The 19,547-nt window shown below is 42.0% G+C and overlaps 1 protein-coding gene across 3 annotated transcripts in view; it reads right to left on the reverse strand.

The window, feature by feature from the left end:
- Positions 1-2,507: 2,507 nt before the first annotated feature.
- The window catches only part of LOC128741161 (GTPase-activating protein CdGAPr), a 126,096-nt gene continuing 109,056 nt past the window's right edge, over positions 2,508-19,547 (reverse strand). The window contains exons 3-8 of one of the 3 annotated variants that reach the window (XM_053836770.1): positions 13,301-15,114; positions 13,000-13,235; positions 12,675-12,943; positions 12,044-12,615; positions 8,733-11,666; positions 2,508-4,435 (exon numbers count right to left, since the gene is read on the reverse strand). In XM_053836770.1, coding sequence (XP_053692745.1) covers positions 4,357-4,435; positions 8,733-11,666; positions 12,044-12,615; positions 12,675-12,943; positions 13,000-13,235; positions 13,301-15,114 — 5,904 coding nt within the window. In that variant the 3' untranslated portion in view covers positions 2,508-4,356. Of the gene's footprint in view, positions 4,436-8,732; positions 11,667-12,043; positions 12,616-12,674; positions 12,944-12,999; positions 13,239-13,300; positions 15,115-19,547 lie in introns of all 3 variants that reach the window. The other 2 variants (XM_053836769.1, XM_053836768.1) reach the window with 2 other exon arrangements.

Genomic DNA, 19,547 nt, shown 5'->3' on the forward strand with positions numbered 1-19,547 from the left:
ATATATATGCCAAAAGATTACTAATGGGTTATATTTTGTTTTTTGAAAGTTTGAAAAGGATCGGTCAATTTGGTAATTTTTTACAGCGTTTCTTCTGTGGTGCAATTTGATGTGGGACACCCTTTACGGACGATCTTCTGAATATTTTGAACGACGAACAACTGGTCAAGGAGGTCAGGGAGCAACTGATAGAGACATTCTTGATGAAAGATCTCAACGTTTGCTGTAGGAGTTCGGCATGAACGTGTTCGCATGTAACACCGTGTCAATACTATTTGACCCGAATGAACGCTGACTAAGGAGATTTCTCGCTCAAGGGGCCATATCGCGATATATCGTAAGAAGTCAGAGCTGTAGATTCCTTTAGCGAACGAAGGATCAAAACCTCGTGTACGGTGCATATAAATGTAGAGGCTTTAGTGATGAAATCTGCGGAAACGATGCTTAAACGAAAAAGTCTGTAACCGGATACGTATTTGTCAATGATAGAAGAGCGATAGCATGGAATTGTAGGCGACAATCAACCGTTTTCTTTCAACAACTGAGGTTGAATATATGGCGATGCAAGAAGCTTTATGGCGGAGATCGTTCAGAGCTGAGCTTTCCAGAATCGAAGCACCACAGCCATTGTATTGCGATAACAAGAGTGTCCTTTGCCTAGCTTTTCCCCTAGACAACAAAGCACATAGATTTGCGTATTCATTTCGTTAAGGAACAAGTTGAAAGGAAATCCAGCGAGCTACTCTACGTTGAAATTGGATTGCAAGCTGCACGTGTCCTGACGAAAGCTGTTCTTTACCCAAAACTACAAGAAGCAAGGCGGCCAATTAGACGTTAAAGGAATTCATTGTTGACGGGAAGTGTTAGAGATCCTAAATAATCCATGAATTCAGTTAGACTATAAACTTATTAGGTATCGTTTTGTTCTACCATTGCTATCGGACGTCTTTCTATTAAATTTATTCAAACACTTTATTTTCTTTCAAAATTATCTAGTACAAGGTTAGTCAAGAGAGGTTTTCTGATGGTCAAATTTGTTTATCACCACCGCTGGGTTACCCTTGACGATCACCGAAATTTTCAAAGCGAAAACTGTTGAATGTGTAGGGTAGATGCTCCAGTAATGGAGGGATTTTGTCGGGGGATAATGTGTAAGGACAATTTGAACGCTCAATTTATCAGTTTCCAATTGAACTACATGATAATATGGTGCACCATAGTGTTGGCTTTAAATACATACCAAAATTATACCATTCTGCTGGTTAATATATCTAAAATATTGCTTTTCCTGACATTAGTATGTGCTCCTAAAGTAGTGGTAATGTTCCTATAATAGTGGAAAATTTGCCTATAATAGTGGAATGTTGTTTACCGCCTTAGCAACGCTTGCAATGAGCATGGCAGCAGGTGGATAACAATGTAGGCTTGTTAAAATGCTATGGATTGTTACAAATTTCTTAAGCAATTGCACTCTATTGGACTGCTGAAAAGGAATTTGTAATTTTTGCACCAACATCTTGAATTTTAACTGTGAATCTTAGATAAAACTGTTAACAAATATATATTTAACAATAGAAAACGGAAATTATCTCGAAATCCGCCAAAATTATGATATATTTCGAGTTTCCTCCACTACTGGTACTACCACAACTACTGGAGCATCTACCCTATAAACAATATCGATGGTTGCTAACCAATCGCTCCGCGCGCTTCTGTTCTACAAACTGTGAATACTAGATCACCTTTTTGAACTCACCTTGATCTTGTGTTTAACCTATTCTTTCTTCGCTTTTGCAATTTTTGTATTAGGTATTTAGGGAAGATGAGAGTCAATTTTTTAAAACTAAAAACTGATGAGTGATGTGCGTAAATAGTCAATTTCAAGGAGCTGTAGAGGCAGGTAAAAGAGGTTCCCATATGAAAAAAAAACATAATTTTTAATCTTAGTTTAAAAAATATTTAAAATAAGTCCCTTAGGCCATATTTTGTACGAGATTTAATTTAAACGGTAGGTAATTCATTTGAGCTTTACTGTATTTGTAGAGGAAATAGAAACGCTTATTGCGATGTTAATTCATTTGAAAACATAATTTTTCCGTATACCTTCCTGTTAATTAAAACGGACTTATTTATAAAATGCAGCATCCGCATTCATACGCGAAATCGATAAAGAAGACTAGCATATGAGGTTCTAAAACAGGGAGTACCATTAAAGCGCATGTTCTGTGTTGGGTTTTCCCCGCTATCTTACTGCGTAAAATAGGTTTTAGTACGAAGTTCTGTATGAAGCGTTGTTAAGTTTAGCGAATCACAATTTATATATGTACGTTTGATACGACTTATTTATAGTACAAGCTGTTTGTTCAAAATAACCTTCCTAGAAATAGTTCCACTTTCAAAACTGTTAGCAAACATTATCGACTTAAAGGAAAAATTTCGGCACACAGGTAACACAGCTGTACCTTTGAGACGCTGTGATGTGAAACGCGCTTACTTTTCAACTGACTTTTTAATCTTTTATTCTAACCTTTTTTTGTTGTTGTTGGCATAAATTTCATTTCGTCGTGTATTGTTTTGTGTTGTGATGGTCAGCAAAATTTGCATAATTCATAGGCAATATAGTAATATCAATGTTCACGGGTAGTTTTTTTTTCTCGAGTGTGTATGATATATCATATGTATACATAGCAGTAGTATCAGAGTTTTTTATCTTTATTCATTTGTCTCCTCAAAGTGAAGAATAGCAGTTACTGGATTTTGTCTGAACAAATAGTACAAATATCTATTGGATAGCTCTCGTAGCAAAGCCATGCATCTTCTCATATATATAAAACTTTTCGTGAGAACATTTTCCTATCCCGAGTAGTGCTGCAGTCATATTTACACACATATTGGCCTTCATTTTCATTCTATCATTTTTAGGAAAGTGCTTAAGAGTGTATATACAGAGTAAGAAGAACAAATGAAACGTTCTGAAATCATTCAATGGAAACATTAATCGGAAGAAGTAGTTAGTGGCGGAAAAGATGAATGGAAAAGTCGGAAGATTTTCAATATAACAGCGTATATCGTAAATGTTTTGTTCTCTCGCATTCAATCAATAAACTTGGTTAAGGTTCCAATGCTATGGGGAAATTATTGTCGTATTTTCTACTTCTTGGCTGCGTTTCACTTTTGTTTCATCAATTTTCTTTTCACATTTATTCGGGGCGATCTGTACAGTATTTTGGGTAAACAGAAAAATAAAAGAACAATAACAAATTTTTTCCTAAAATCCACAAGAAACAAACGAATGTGTTTACGCGTCATTTTTGTCATCTTTTTAGCAAAACGAGTAATAAAAGTCGAATTCGTTTTTGAAACGATCAAATAAACAAATTCCTATCGCGCAAGGCTCGTCGCGTAAACCTTTGCGTTGATACAGACAAAACAATAGACCTACTAAATAAACCTAGAACCTACACGATTAGTGTGTGTGTGATGTACAACTTAACGACTTCTTCAGTGTAATGCCTAGCTGTTTTTTCCCTTTCTCGTGCTTGCCTCTATTGTTCAATGAAAACAGATCAGTAAAACTAGCAGACTTCACTTGTATGTACATTCCAATCCAACCATAGATATTCAACCAAAACCACGGTAAAAAATTCTAAGCAAACCGCTAAATTCCATTTAATATTCTTGCCCGGGCAATAGTTCACCATTCCGTCTTCGGCATATTTACCGTTTTTACTGTTTTTTTTGTAAAAAAGAAGACAAAAGTCTAGTAGTAGTGAATGCATTCATTAGATAGTAAGTTGTTTCCTTGTTGGTTTTAGCAGTCAATTATTAAATGCATAAAATAGCATTCCGTTTTTTACCTTGTTTTATAAGCAGTTAGTATTAATTAAATAGCAGTTACACGTTTGCTTCATCAGAGTATTATTCATTTTGAATCTGGTGTTGTAAAGTATAGAAGGAGTGCACGAATGAGATTCTCTCTCGAAAAATTGGATCTTATTTCTATCGTACAATAGTTACAGAGTTGTAAAATAAATATCTTTCCATCAGAATATCAAATGACGCCTCTACTATAAATGATGGTTTCTAATTTTGTCCTATAGTAGTTAATCTGTTTTTCTTTTAATGTAGAAAAGTGTAGTCACAGGAATCTATGCGTAGTGTAATCGTAAGAAGTAATATCAATGGCTTGTGTTTCTGACTGTTTTTTTTTTTTTATTTTTCGCGTCTCTTCTGTGCGAGTCTGCGCGGTTTTCAGCTGGGCTATTTAGTAATTAAAAATATTTATCTACCCACAAAACAAACAAGTCGCAATACCAGGCTTCTAACACAGCTACTCGAACGACGAATTTTCTTTTTTTACGACTGGTTTTGTGACCGTGACTCGAACATCGCTGCTACATCTTTGATTGAAATCTGTGGTGAAAAACGATCCCGCCTGAAAATAGAAGAAATACATTAGAAAAACGAGCATAGTTTGAAGCGCAAGTAGCTCTAGTGAGTGCAGTCGATAAAGGTTTATTTTCTAATGAAAACTAGAAAGTAATTTTTAATATTGCCGCTGCTGACAGTGGCAGTATGGTATTTCATCGGTAAAGTAGTGATTGTTGTAACCTATTTTTAAACATAATGAAATAGATAATGTACTAAAGCGCGAGCTTGCATGCAATATGCCTAGCAAGTTCGATTTCTTGATTTCGGCGAATGTGAGCTTTTACAAGCAAGAGTTATTAAATTTTGTGACAATCTTTATGCTTGTTGGTTTTGCTACTAAAAAGAGCTTTTATTTTTAGAAGGATTGACGATTTTAATTTCAGCAAAAATGCATTTTAGAGGAAAAAATATTGACTTTTAACCACATACCGTGCTGCATCAAAATCGGGACGGTACCAATATTCGGACATCTGCACCGCCTGCACCAATTATTTTATGTAAATAAATGACAACTTTTTATAAACTAGTAAAAAATGTAAGTTTCGGTTAATTGAACTAATGTTTAATGTTTTTCTTAAAAAATGTACGAGGAAATGTTTCTTCTTGTGAAATGTGCGATGAAAAACCTAGCAGTAACTACGTTCCGAGAAGGAGCCTTGATTAGTGCAACCGCTAAATGCTGTGGAGTTCCAAAAAGTACGCTAGCAAATATCATAAGGTTAAAAATCGAGATATGCTGGTGGTCGAAAGGGGGGCATTCAGCCTGTGTGGTTTTCAATGATGAGGAGAAAATCGTGCACAGAGCATTTCATCGAACTTATTCCCTATGAAATACGCTTTTATTAAATACTTCAAAGGCATTTAATGTATACGTATTAAATCAGTCGTTTACTGAATAAGTAGGCATTTGCAAACTTCTTCAATGACAAAAAGCGGAATCAGGTATATTTTACCTATAGCCTATAGCAGAAAGTTTTACTTGTTCGGAAATCGATTCAAAATTATCCGGATTTTTATTCAATGAAATTAAGGTGTCCATGAATAAGAGCAGCCATTTCATTTCTTTTATTTTAATGAATTGCGTTTCTCAATGAAAAAACAAAAATTCGTCGAATTAGAGAATACCAAAGTAAGCGTTGGATTCATGACATGTAATTATACAATAACAATCGCTTCATGGGTTGTGCTGTAATAGCAGCAAATATGGTAGGTTAGTTTGTTCGTCCTATTTGGATTTATTAAAATGCTGTTCGCTGAAGATAGAGTTATGGGAACCATCACTAAAGACCTAATGAATGAAATTCACTCCTTAGGCAGGAACGGAAAGGAAAGCAGCGTCTCGGCTCCCAACTTCGAGGAGATGCAGCAAGAAATCGAATAGCTTAAACCGGCAAAGTCGCCGAAAAGGACCGACTCCCAGCAGTGTGGGGGTTATATGGCCTTGGTACAGTATATCGCTTATCAGATCAGAACATGCCTCGCGCTATATACCACCTCGGCAGCGTTACACTGTGCCGCCGATGCGACGAACTGTCTAAACAGTTTTTCGAACTACGCAAACTACGCGCATTCACTCGAAGCTGCGCTGCCGGAAGAGGACGAGCTGGACGAAGCCCCTCTCGAGGACTATTGGAACACTATCAAAACAGCCATCAGCAGTTTAGCGGAGAGCTCCATCGGGCATGAGGCCCGGAATCAGTGGAACGATTGGTTTGACGATAAATGTAGGAGGGATGAGGAAAACGCTGCGCGGGCGGCCAAGATGCGTAGTGCCACACGTCAGAACGTGGCAGGACACAAACAGAAGAAGATGCAGCGAAACCAAATCTTTCGGGAGAAAAAGCGCTACCTGGAAGAGCAGGAATATGCAGAGTTGGAGCGGCTGCATCGTTCTCAGGAAACGCGAAATTTCTACCAGAAACTGAACGGATCCCGCAAAGGCTTTGTGCCGTGAGCCGAAATGTGTCGGGATAAGACTGGCAGTATTCTGACGGACGATCGTGAGGTGACCGATAGGTGGAAGCAGCACTTCGACGAACACCTGAATGGCGCCCAGGCGGAGAACCATGGCGGCGGGGAAAGCGATTTCGACGGTGCAACAAACGGGGAAGAGGTGCCAGCCCCATCTATCACCAATTGCGAATAGATTTGTGGGAACTTATCAAGCCGGCTTCGTCGAAGGTCGGTCTACAGCGGATCAAATATTTACACTGCGGCAAATTCTCCAAAAGGGCCGTGAATACAGAGTTCCCACGCATCATTTATTCGTTGACTTCAAAGCCGCATATGATACCATCGACCGGAAAGAGCTATGGAAAATCATGGACGAGAACAGCTTCCCCAGGAAGCTCATCAAACTGATTAAATCTACGATGGATGGTACGCAGTGCTCTGTTCGAATTTCGGGTGGATTGTCAAGTTCATTCGAATCACACAGAGGGCTTCGTCAAGCTGATGGTCTTTCATGCCCGCTGTTCAACATAGCGCTACAAGGTGTTATGAACCGAGCGGATATCAACACGCGGGGCACGATATTCAACAAATCTAGTCAAGTCGTCTGCTTTGCCGATGACATGGATATTATCGGCAGAACATCTGTGGCGGTGGCTGAACAGTGCACCAGACTAAAGCACGAAGCAGAAAAGATTGGGTTAAAGGTAAATACGTCTAAAACAAAGTACTTGCTGGCCAGCGGAACCGAGGCCGAACGACACCGGTTGGGCAGTAGTATATTGATCGACGGCGATGAGTTTGAGGTAGTCGATGAATTTGTCTACCTTGGCTCACTGGTAACGGCGGACAATGATACCAGCCGTGAGATTCGGAGGCGTATTATCAGCGGAAGTCGTGCTTACTATGGCCTCCACAAGCAATTGCGGTCGAGCAGAATAAGTCCCCGTACAAAGTGCACCCTGTACAAGACGCTTATTAGACAGGTTGTTCTCTACGGGCATGAAACATGGACAATGCTCGAGGAGGACCTGCGGGTGCTCGGAGTTTTCGAACGACGAGTGCTAAGAACGATCTTCGGCGGCGTACAGGAGAACGGGGTGTAAAGGCGGAGGATGAACCATGAACTTGCACAGCTCCAGAAGGTGGTTAAAGCTGGACGATGGGCAGGGCATGTTGCAAGAATGCCGGACAATTACCCTGGAAAAATGGTGTTCGCCTCAAATCCGGTAGAAACAAGAGGACCAGGAGCGCAGCGAGCAAGATGGTTAAACCAGGTGGAGCGAGATCTGGCGGAGAGTACTCTGTGTCGGAGGAATTGGAGAGCGGTAGCCCTCAACCGAGTTACATGGAGAAACTTTGTTCCACAGGATTTGTCTTAGGACGGCAAGCCACCTAATTAAGTAAGTTTCAAGCTAATGACACGCGCCAGTGTTATGAGAAATTGAACCAAACTCGTAAGCGCTATTAACGAATACCTTACATGTAAGCGCGAGGAGATTGACAAGTGGAAACAATTCTTCGATTCGAAATGGTACACGGAGTACGTGTCTACGCACCACAACTTTATTGACTTCAAAGCAGCATATGATACAGCCGTTCGAGACCAGCTATGGCAGATAATACAGAAGGGAGAAGGGAGAAGGGAGAAGGGAGAACACGGTTCTCCGGACAAACCGACGCGACTGATCAGAGTTACATTGGATCGAATGGTGTGTTTCGTGCGCATCTTCGAACCACTCTCGACTCGAGTCCCTTCGAGACGCGGCGAGGGTTGAGAAAAAATTGGACTATGGAAACGTTCGGTTGCGTTGTTCACTAAGAATTAGTTTTTTCATGTTGAACATTTATCAAAAAGACGTGGAGATATCCTAAAAAAGAGCACAGATGATGTAAAATATATCTATCGATATCGATATACCTAATAAACACTAAATTTAGCAACAATATCATCCAAAAAGATATAGATCTGGTTTACTGCTTGAAGGTTAACATTGATGGCAGATGTGATACCATCATTTTCAATATATTGGATAGATGTTTTAAAAAGAATAATATTCAATATTTGAATGAAAAAAATGCTCCGGTTGCAATTGTAACAAATCCCAAAATTAACTTGATGATGAAACGATAGAACAAAAGGCGTGCTCTGGTGTGATTGCGCGATATAGAAAAAGAAGCTACTTTTATTATGGTGCTTAGAGGAAATAATACCTTTCACAGAGTGTGTGCACTTGTGCTATCAGCTACCGGGGTGCGAGGGGTTCTCTAGGACAGACTATAAACTACATCCAGCTACCGGAGGAAAAAAAAAATAAAACTAAAAAAAAAAGAAATCACTCGGTACTCACTGTGTTCCGGAGCCGCTCCTGGCAAAGCCCTTCGTCGTCGTCGTCGTCGTTGTCGTCATTGCACCGTTGTAACTGTCCCGCTCCCGGCGATCGGCAGCAATCGAGACCGGATAGTCGCCACTGTTGGTGCTATTCCGCTTATCAAACTTTTGCCGCGTCTTGAACTCGAACTTGCTATCACACACCTGCGAAATGGTGGCATCCTGTGGAATGTTTGCAACGATTCGCGGCGGACTGCAGGATGCTACGATACAATCGTTTTGATTTTTCTCATCGCTTATCCGTCGCGTTCGACCAGCACCGGTGGCAACTGTGTTGAGCGAAACGGCAGAACATAGACTGCCGCCTCCAGCACGACCGCTACCGCTGTTGAACTGTTGCTGGTCGGACAGTTCGACGCGGGATTTCGAACGAAAACGTAACGAGTCATACTTTTTACTAGAGTCGACCGTTGTATCACAATCACCGTTGAAATCTCGCAGTTCCGACTTGGATTTCGATTTCAGCCGACCGTAGTCGGCGGAAATACGCTCCCCTTTGAAAGACTCGGACCGATACTTTTCGCTCAACTGATGGCGACGTTCTTCTTTTATTTTCTCTATTCGGCTGCGATCCAGCTTGCAGCTACCGAGCATTTTCAAACTGGAGAGACTGGTTATACTGTTACGATCTTCATCCTGTTGGAGCAGTTGTTGGGAATCTCGTCGGTTGAGCCGATTATCGTAGTTATACTGGACCAGAGAGATCCGGTTTTCGGTGGTCGGTGTGATGCGCACGTTGTACGCTCGCGCTTCTTTGGTGTCCTCTATCTTGGTGGAAAGATCCAGCTTCAAATCAGACGGTGGTGAACATTTCTGCGATTGCTGTTGCTGCTGCTGTCGGCAGCAGTCGTGCGGGGAAGTAGCACCAGCGCCACTTCCGTCGTTCACGTTTTCAATTCCTTCGCCGACCAGCGAGGGCAGCTTTTTCGGCGGGTTGAGGCTCTTTGGTCTGGTAAAGTCCAGCGATTTGCGCCGGTTCGGGTTGTTCTCGTTTAATATGTTATCGATCTCGGGAATCTGCTGGATGCTTTTGTTGAAGCTTTCCAGCTTACGAGCACTGCCGAATTCGCGAATGAAAGCATTTTCGTCCAGACTACGGGTTATGTTCGTTAGGTTTTGGTAGTCTTTTGCGGACTTGTTTCGGATCGTTACCACCGGTCCGGCGTTTCCCCGATTGTTGTTCAAGCGAGATTGCTGCTGAAAATCGAATGGTGGATTTGCATCCACCGGACTAGTTTCGAACTTGATTGCTAGCTGCTTAACGTTGACATTGTTGGTTGACGGCTTGAGTTCGATTTTGGGAGGAATTTCTATTCGGTACTCCATTTCGTTGTCCATATCGCTGCGATCTGCACAGAGCGAAGAGAACTCGTCGTCGGTTGTAGACTTGAGTGTCGAGCAAGTAGGGGTTACCGGCCCTGGCCGCATGTTTTCGTAAACTGGTGCAAAAGGCTTTTTCCTCAGTTCGACGTTCTCGTACAAGGAGACGTCAGTGTTGTCAAACTCAAGACTATCTTCGTTCACATCGGACATCGGCACATCGTCACTTTCTTCTTCACTCTTGCTCGTCAGAATGAAATCTATTTTCTCCTTCATCTCGGAATGGGACGAATCCGTCCCGAGTCTAGAAATAGCGTCTTGCTTGTTATTGTTTATACCGTCAGTATTTTCTTCGTCGTCCTCCTCCTCCTCTTCTTCGTCTTCGTCTTCTTTGATTTTTAGCTTAACTTTCGACTTTTCTTCAAACTCGTCTTGCTCAGGTACTTTTACCTCTTCCTCATTGATGGACAAATCCACCAATCTGGAAGACGTCTCAACGTCACAGGGTTCTTTCGTATCCCCTTCTTGTTCACCCAACAAATGGTTCACCTCGGAGACTGCATTTTTATAGAATTTCACCTGTTCGTAAACCATTGTTTCATCGAAATTGGTTTCTAGTAAACGTTTAGCCGCAGCTGCCTCTTTTCCGGCCTGCTGTGAAGGCGAATCCAGCGGAGTGACCAAAACATTTTCATAGATACTTCGTCGTTCCCGTTGGTATTCGTCTTCGTCGGGCAAATCTTCGACAACCTTAGATTGCGGTACATTTTTTGGTGAAGTCGGAGTGGCCGAGCCAGTTGAATAGGCTGGCGAGCGGAAAATACTGTCTTCCTGTTCTTTCCGGATCGGGGAACGCACGTTGTAAGTGATGTTGATTGTGGCTTTGATCGGTGTTCCCGGTTTATTTGGCGCCATCTTCGGAGCGAATGTGACCAGCTCGCCCGGTGAAAGATCCGGATTCAGATTTTGGTAGCAAAATTCGCTCGGAGTCATCGACTGACTAGTAGTGGTCGTCGTTGTGTTCGTATTTGTATTGTCCGAGGCGAAGTTCGATGGGGTGTTGGGGGAGGAGGTTTTCTTTGCCGACAAATGGTTTCCACCGCTCAGTTTGATTCCCGCTTCGCTTAGATCTAGCGAAAGCTCCCGTTTGAGTGCCTTGATATCTCTCGTTTCCGTTTCGTCTTTGGTTTTGTCTAATGACTGTGATAGGAGCTGCTGTTGCTGCTGCCCTAGAACTCGCGAAATGTCCATATCGTATATAGGAGTATTTAGATTGCTACTGTTGTCGGAGCTCGTCGATCCGAGCAGCAGTGAATAGCACGGACTCTGAATCGGCGATTGGGGCGTCATCACACTGAGTTTGCTCTTCTGAGTGTCGCTTTTCCGCAGTACATTCTCGGAGCAACTGCGGGGAACTACCTGCAAGTCGTCACAAGCCCTACTACCCTCGCCGGAGTTTGAACCGATCGTACCGTTGTCGCCGCTGGTACTTCCGCTGCCACTGTTCGCTTGATAGTAGCTGTAACGGCCCGGATATTGGGGCGGCTTGGCGGCCTGGCTGCACAGAATAAAACTGATGGAATAAAAGGGGGAAGAGATAAAGAGAGGTGATCGAGTAACAACGAAACGCAACTAGAGCTTACGAGTGAACTAGATTGCGAACGATTGTGGACTTGCGATCTTCAATCATAGAAAACTTTAGCAGTTTGAATGCGAAGAAATTAATAGAAGTCGAAAGCAATTTATTACAGACATCCACAATCATTGGCAATCCGTTCAACAAGATGATCAAAAGGAGCTTGAGAAAGAGGACGGTAAGCCTCATGCACGATGATGATGGTAAAGGTTGATCTAGTAGATAGAAAAAAGTGAAACAATGAAATTTCACCGGAACGGAAACTCTAAGCTAAACTTTTAAAATCGGACATCCGAGATTTATAAAGTAAATACCTTTCGTAAAGCGACGATCCGTTCTTTTGCACTGCGTGTTGCTGATGCTGCTGCTGCTGCTGTTGTTCTTGGTGCTGTTGCTCGTCAACGTTCATCGCCTGTGCATCCTTAGTCGAAGGTCCCCTGTTTTTGGCACTAGATCCCGGATAGCTGAACCGGGTTTCCTTAATCGGCGAGTCGTATTTCACGTAGCTATACTGAGGCCCTGGATAGGAGTTCCTCATGCCGACTGGTTCGTTCTCACCGTCTGAATCCTCCGGCAATGGAGACCGATGAACCTGTGCACTGGTAAAAATAGTATTGTTGTTCAGTGAAGATCCCGCGCTGGAAACATTGTGCTCCGGAGTATTGCAGTCAATGTACTGGATATCACTGAGCTGGTCTTCCAATTTGTACCGTTTGCAGAGGCTTTCGTCCGTATTTGCCGAGGCAACCATCCACTGTTGCTGTTTGCTGGTCTCCGTGGGACTCTGAATGTTCAAACGAGGCTGCTTCTTGGGGCTTGGATTCACACTGTTTCCTCCGCTAGTGTATTCCTCCGGGCGTGCCCGAAGTGTTCTCCTTACAGACTGCTACAACCATTAAGTTAAAACATTCGATTGATTCAACTAAAATTAAATGAGAAACTCACCTCCTTGGCCACCTTTGGGCTGCTAACTAAACTCTCGCTCTCGGAAAAGATACGCATTTCTGGTTCCTCCCGATCGAAGTTTAGTCCAAGTTCGGATAGTTCCCGACTGGGACAGGTAACGGCACCTCCCCGCAATGGTGACTGCAGCAAATCAAAGTACGAATCGTGCGAAACTGAACGACTGTGGCCGGCTGTTCGCAAACTGTCTACCGAACTTGATCGTGCACAGGACTCGATTGTGAGGGATTTCCCGTCATAGAGATCAACACCTAAAAAGTCGAAACTAACAAGAAAGAACGAACAAATAATTTAGCTGGAAACTTACTCTTAGTCATCTTATCCTGCAGTAGCCCGCTGTTGCTCTCTTTGATGCAGCCATTCTGGTCCGGTTTCATACGTTCCTCATCCGGTGTTCTTCCGTTGGCGATGATCACGGGCGGATTCTTCGACGTTGGTGTTGATGCGTTACTGTACTCCTTGATGTCCTGATTGCTGTTCGATTGCCGCGGCTGCCTGGTGAATATAGACTTCCAAGACGAATGAGATTTCCGTTTATTCCAGCTTCTAGGTGAAAAAAAAAAATCAAATTAGTAAGAGCATCGAGTGAACAACACTTAAAAAAATACCTTGGCACCGGCAACACCGTGTGGTACTTATCCGGCAAACTGGATGGACCACCACCGACCTCGATGTACGATCCAATGTGCGTTGAAGGATTTGTGATATTGATGGGGATCGTCTTTTCGCTGTTTTCCATACAATTCTTCCGAATGCGAGCCTCCTCAAGGCTCAACAATTTGGCTCCTCCTACACTTAAACTCTTTGGTCTTTCCATCGAAAGCGACAGATCCTGTTCCAGGCCACCATGATTTTGAATACTATTAGAGTCGCTAAGCGAATTCGGTTGCGACTCCACGTAATGGCTGCCGAAATCATCCGCATTATCGTCGAAGATCTGCTCACAGTTACTGATCAAATATTCCGTGACAACCGCCTGTACGCCGACTCCGCGAAGCGCAGCTACTCCACCAGTTTCCAAAGCCGGCGATCGCAGTAGATTCGGAGCCCAAACGATGGCAATGTTACGTTCCGTCATTCCCGTGTTAGCCGAATGGCGAGAAATTTTGTACAAATGTGTCGCCAAATATTTCAGTGTCCGATAGTGGGGTGGCGGCAATTTCTGAACGGTTTGACGGATCAATCGCAGCTTGAGATCGGTGGACGCATCCGGTCGGGTTTGAATAGCGTCTACAAAGTGGTCGTACAGCTGGTAGGTACACAAAGGATTTGGCAGCTCGCGAAAGTACATCTTCAGTAAGGAACTCACGGCATGAATGTCTTGTTTAATCTCTGGATGCGTTAAGTCTGGAATTCGCTCCTCATCGAAGGCACGTCTCAGCTTCTGTATGTTGGAGGTGATTCCGGACAGACGATAAATTCCGTCCACTATACCATACTCTTCGATGAACTCCGCGCAACATTTCAGAACCATTGGAATGTCTTGGCCACTGTTAAGCAAGTGTTCGCCTAGATCGCACGAGAACACTCGCTCTTTATAAATTCCGCTTTGCTTCAGCCGACGCCTGGAAGGTCTTGACAGTATGAAACTTCGAAAGAAAGCTATCAGTTTACCATGTTTTCTGAGCACTGGCTTCGTTGGTGACACAGCCAGGGAACCAACCAGCGGAGCTGGAAACGGCATATGGCGAGGAACCTTATCGCCAATCGTGGCTACGCAGCTCTGTGGAAAGAATCCAACTTCGTATTGGTTTTTCTGCAGATGACTTTTCTTGCCACGCCACCAAATTGATTCGGCTGGGCTTGGCATATCAATCACCGAAATCATGTCTCCCACCTCGATAGAAATCTCGTCACATGCCTGCGCCACATATCGCCTAACTCCGTAAGCAGCTCCCACTGCCGGCGTGTTGATACACTTCATTGTTTGCTCATCTGCCACCGGAAGTCTGCGTCCTTTGTTGTCGATCTGCAACCATGTTAGTACGGGTCCACAAGTCATAGCATCCGAGGCGATAACCGACAACCGATTCAGATAGGCCCCCACCAACGCTTCCAACTCTTCATCCGGTTTTTCCGAAACATCCATCTCCTTTAGATTCTCCAGCTCACTAACCCTCCGATCGTACACGCACCGGTGCAGCATCTCGTCCAGAAAGCGCATATTCTCGAACGAACGCTTGATCATGAAAGAATCCGACCGACCGGCCGTTATTCGGATGATGAACCAGATATTTCTAACCACCGCCGTCGTTTGGGAGCTACTGAGATCGGTACTAGCCAGGAGGGAGCTTTGGCCACTCTGCGGTCCCAGCTGGGAATCGTTTCGCTCGTCCGTTACCAAACGAACCGTCAGTTTACCCAGCTGAACACGCTCGTAGTGGAAGTGGGCACATTCTTCTAGCTTCGGGAAGCGACAGGACTGGAAAAAGAGATGAAACAGAAAATAAAGAGGTCAAGGGAATTGCGACTTAAGTGTGGGGTTGAGTTCGAGAGCGTGTGGGATTTGCTTGCGTGAATGAAATAGTAGGTATTTAGCCAGTATAGGAGATAATAGTATGCATTTCAAACATTTCAGGAAAGCCATTAGCGAATGTCAAATTGAAAGATTATTTTATGGGATTCCAAGTACAAAAATTGCGTAAGCAAACTGCTTATTACCTGTACGTAGCTGTGTTTTCCCCTTTTTCCTTTATGTTTTTACTTTTTACTACCTTTCAACATCAATCTCGCTCTTAAACAGGCTAAGAACGGCGGAACCTGGCAGTAATTTGCTTCAAATATACCCCGTTCTGTAGATTCGAGCGTTACGGATTTTTTAATAGCGGTAGTTTTTTACAATTGACGGAGGGAATGATAGAAGAAAGTAATTAAACAAAGGTATTAATAGTATCCCATGGGAGACAAGGCGTAAAGGAGAAAGAGCGGAAAATGAGGTAAGGGGTCATTGAAGCAACGCTTATTAAATTTGTATAACGTTCCTATTTGTCCAAACTGCGGGACGGTTTTGAACTGCTAAATTAAAAAAAAATTCTTGCCAGAAAACACAATGTTCGAAAATTTACCCCTTTCGACCCTTATGTGAAGTAAATCCTTCACTCTCTCACTCAAGTCTTTCTTGTTACTGTTTTTGGGTAAAATCATGCGCCTTTTGGAACTCGTAAGGCTTATGGAACTTGAGTTTTTTTTTCAATATGCGGCGGATGCTGCGATAAGATATTTTCAGTTCTATAGTAATTTCTAATTGGAGCTTCGTCGTGGGTTTCGCTCAAGTCGCTTCTTCACTTTTTAAAAAAAACATTTCAGGTGACATTGTGACAACTGTCATTTAACTAATTTATAGCCAGCTGCTATGACAACGGCCTGAAGTCGGTTACACTTCGAGTGACCCGTCTCTGATACTTAACGAGAGGAAGATAACAATTATTTTGTTAGTGGGCTTCGGCTACCGTGAACGTACCATATTCTGCGAAGTTAAGACATTTTCATGATTCTTCCGCTATTCTAAGTATCCTAGATTTAAATTAACAACGTGGATAGCCTCAACGTGTAGTGCTACGGTCTATAATATCTGGTAACAAATATTGGAATTATAAGTCGACAAACAATGGAGTATATTTTTCGTTTTGTAAACTTATCCACGGTGCATAATTCTGCGCACTTTCTTGCCCATGTTCCTAATTCTGCGCATGTTTGCTTCTAATTCTGCGCACCCAACAAGTAAAAATAAATACTCTTGCCATGCTGTTTATGTCTTTATACGCTGAAAGCACACCAAAAAATCCGGCATTAGCCATTACCATAATTAAATCCATGACCCGGCCTTCTTGTGCTGTCCGGGTGGCAAAGGAATATTGGAAGGAATATCATTTTGATTGCCTCATTTTAAATATTTTATTCTCGATAACGTGAAGGGTGCTTTGTTTCGGGTTCTCTGCATACTGAACATTACACTTTAAACTAATATTAAAAGTTGTGTTTTCATGTAGGAACCACTTCCCCACTCTCTGACAGCCCCATGAGGTTGGACATTAAAAAAAATAGAAGACATGGTTTCATGAATTGGCGCTCGTAGGTTCGGACCCCGAGACACAGGATGCCAATCAATGCATGTTAAAGATTAAGATTCTGCTTGAATTTTCATGCCTCTATGCCTCAGCCATTTGGGCGAGGTTGCATATTCTTTCGCGATTTCTTCGTAGGATACATTACTGCGCAGAATTTGGAACATGAACAAAAAATCTGTGCCTAAATCTGCGCATTATTGAATCGCATTTTTCTAAGGAAAGCAATGCATGCTATCACTCTTTTTATCTAAAACATGACTAAAACTAATGATGATGATGATGATGGGCTAATTATTCTTTCTAATTATGCTGGGGAATTTGATCATTGCAAAGAATTTAGATCATAAATTTGTTAATTTTCTAGAAGGACAATCTTAGCGTTGGTGCTAACGACGATGCTTTCTGTCATATAAAATACTTACAGTTTCAAGTTAAATTATTTCGCTCTCAACTATTATGGCCCGTTTGTGAATAATGGCGTAATATTCAACAGATATTTATAAAAAAAATAACGCAATGATCATAGTTATGCACAATGTTAAAAATTACTTATATAAAGAAAAATGCGCAGAATTAGGAGCTGCGTAGAATTAGGAGCGGTCACGGTAGTATATTTTCGAGAACTTTATGCAACAGCGTTTAGTTGGATTTCAGCTTTCCAAGGTTTTGTTTGATAGTTCGTACGAGGCGCTCCCATGCTCCGCCCATATGTGGTGAAGCGGAAAGAATGGAATTCCACACAAAGTGTGAGACGAGGTAAATTTTGCTGTAAGACGATTCTCTGAGTTCTTGGCTTACTAGATCGTACCTCTGCCGCTATATATGACAGATACTAGCCCCACTCTAGCCATTTTGTCTCTATTTGCTATTATACAAGAGCCAATAGTCATACGTAAGAACTAAACCATTCCGTAAAACTCAGTATGCAATTTTTATATAGATTACGTCAAATTTGAACGTTTTGTGTGTGAGCCACAGTCAAGATTCACTCCTAGGTTGCGAATGTGATTAAACCGTTCAGTGGATGAACCAAAATAGAGTACCTAATTGACAGTAATAAGATCTAGTTTGCTGTGAAACGATATAACTTTGCATTTGAAGACACTGGTTGTTAGCAACTTATTCGTACACCACGCCTCAAATAGGTCAATTAGCTGCTGCAATCGACTGAAACAGTCGAGTTTTTACGGGCAGGTTATCTTAACATCGTCCGCGTAGCACAAACGAGATCCAGATGGCAGCAATATAGACAGTTCGTTGATAAATAGAGAGAAAAGCAACCAGCCCAATTTGCTTCCTTGAGGAACTCCTGATAGATGGAGGAACAGTCCGGACCGACACACAAAAAGTGCCCCAGCTAGCATTTTCATATGTATAAAAAAGGTAAAAATTAGCATTACGTACAGATATACATGCTAAATAAATCGTATTTCATGCGCAAAATTGGCATATCCGTACTATTTTGGAGGCGATATACGTGATTACGAATAATTTTGAGCGTTACGACTATATAAGTATTTATATACGATAATATCCGATTAAGCGCGAGTCGCTCCGTACTACTCTACGATTTTGTGCTGAAAATCGTATGTATGTCAGTCATTATCATTATATACGACAGAAAATCAACTTGATCCCACTCTTTCCAGCCTTAGTAACGATTTCGAGTTTGTTAGGAAATATTTACGATAGTTTTCGTACATTGATATACGAGTTAGTGCTAGCTGGGGCACCAGTAAGATGAGACTTTATCCATTTGGTAAAACGACAGAAATTCCAAGTTTCACCATCCGATTTAACAATATTTCGTGGTCGACACGGTAGAAGGCGGATTTTAAGTCTGTAAATATCGCGTCTAGTTGCGCAATCTCCTCCGTGTTATTTTAACAGAATGCAACAAACTACGTTAGATTAGTAGCAACTGATCTTCTAGGGAAAAATACACGCTGATCCATGGATAAGTATGGCGCATATAAAAAGTGCGTCGGGGATTAAACTTTCCGACACTTTTGAACAGGTTGGATCTCTTGATCTAGCAGAGTGCGAATATTTTGTGCTTTTTGATTGCGGTTTCAGCGAGTTGGTCGTTTACATAGAATACATTCGAGTTTGTCGCATCAAATGGAGTATCTCTGATTGCAGAGGCAACCAGAACTTCCGAAGCAACAAAAACATCAAAGGAATTCTTAAAGTGAGCGGCGAAAAATTCACATTTTTCCTCTGCTTTATTAGCACTTTCACATATTTCAGCATATTTCACGCCACATAAGAACATATAAGCATCAAAATGGAGGTAATATACGTGCTACAATTTTGACAATTTTTTGTATTCAATCTTACATTTTATACAGCGGATTCTAGAACACACAACTTAATACTGCTCAATATATGATTAAGATATAACTTAATATTACAATCAATTATTCTGCTTTTATAATTCAGTCATGAGTTGTATATGAGGACTTTCACGACGGCAAAACAACTTATTGTTCACTTTGCTTTGACATACTTTGATCAGTATGCAATTCCAATGTAAAATTGACATGCATACAACTTAAAATGAACTTTTTATTACGATTTTGTGTTATCTAGGATTCTCCTTGCTAGCCTGGAAAAGCTGGAGTAGCCGCACCGTTCTACAAGTGGTAGCACTTGTACCTAACACACCGTAGGCTAAGTGTTAAGATCGGGTCCGAGTTTTCTAACTCGTTCTGTAATATCTCTGGCGTTCCACAGGGGAGCAACCTTGGACCACTGCTGTTTTCTTTTTTTATAAATGAACTGTCAG

The sequence above is a fragment of the Sabethes cyaneus genome, chromosome 3 (assembly GCF_943734655.1).
Source record: "Sabethes cyaneus chromosome 3, idSabCyanKW18_F2, whole genome shotgun sequence".
NCBI lineage: Eukaryota > Metazoa > Arthropoda > Insecta > Diptera > Culicidae > Sabethes > Sabethes cyaneus.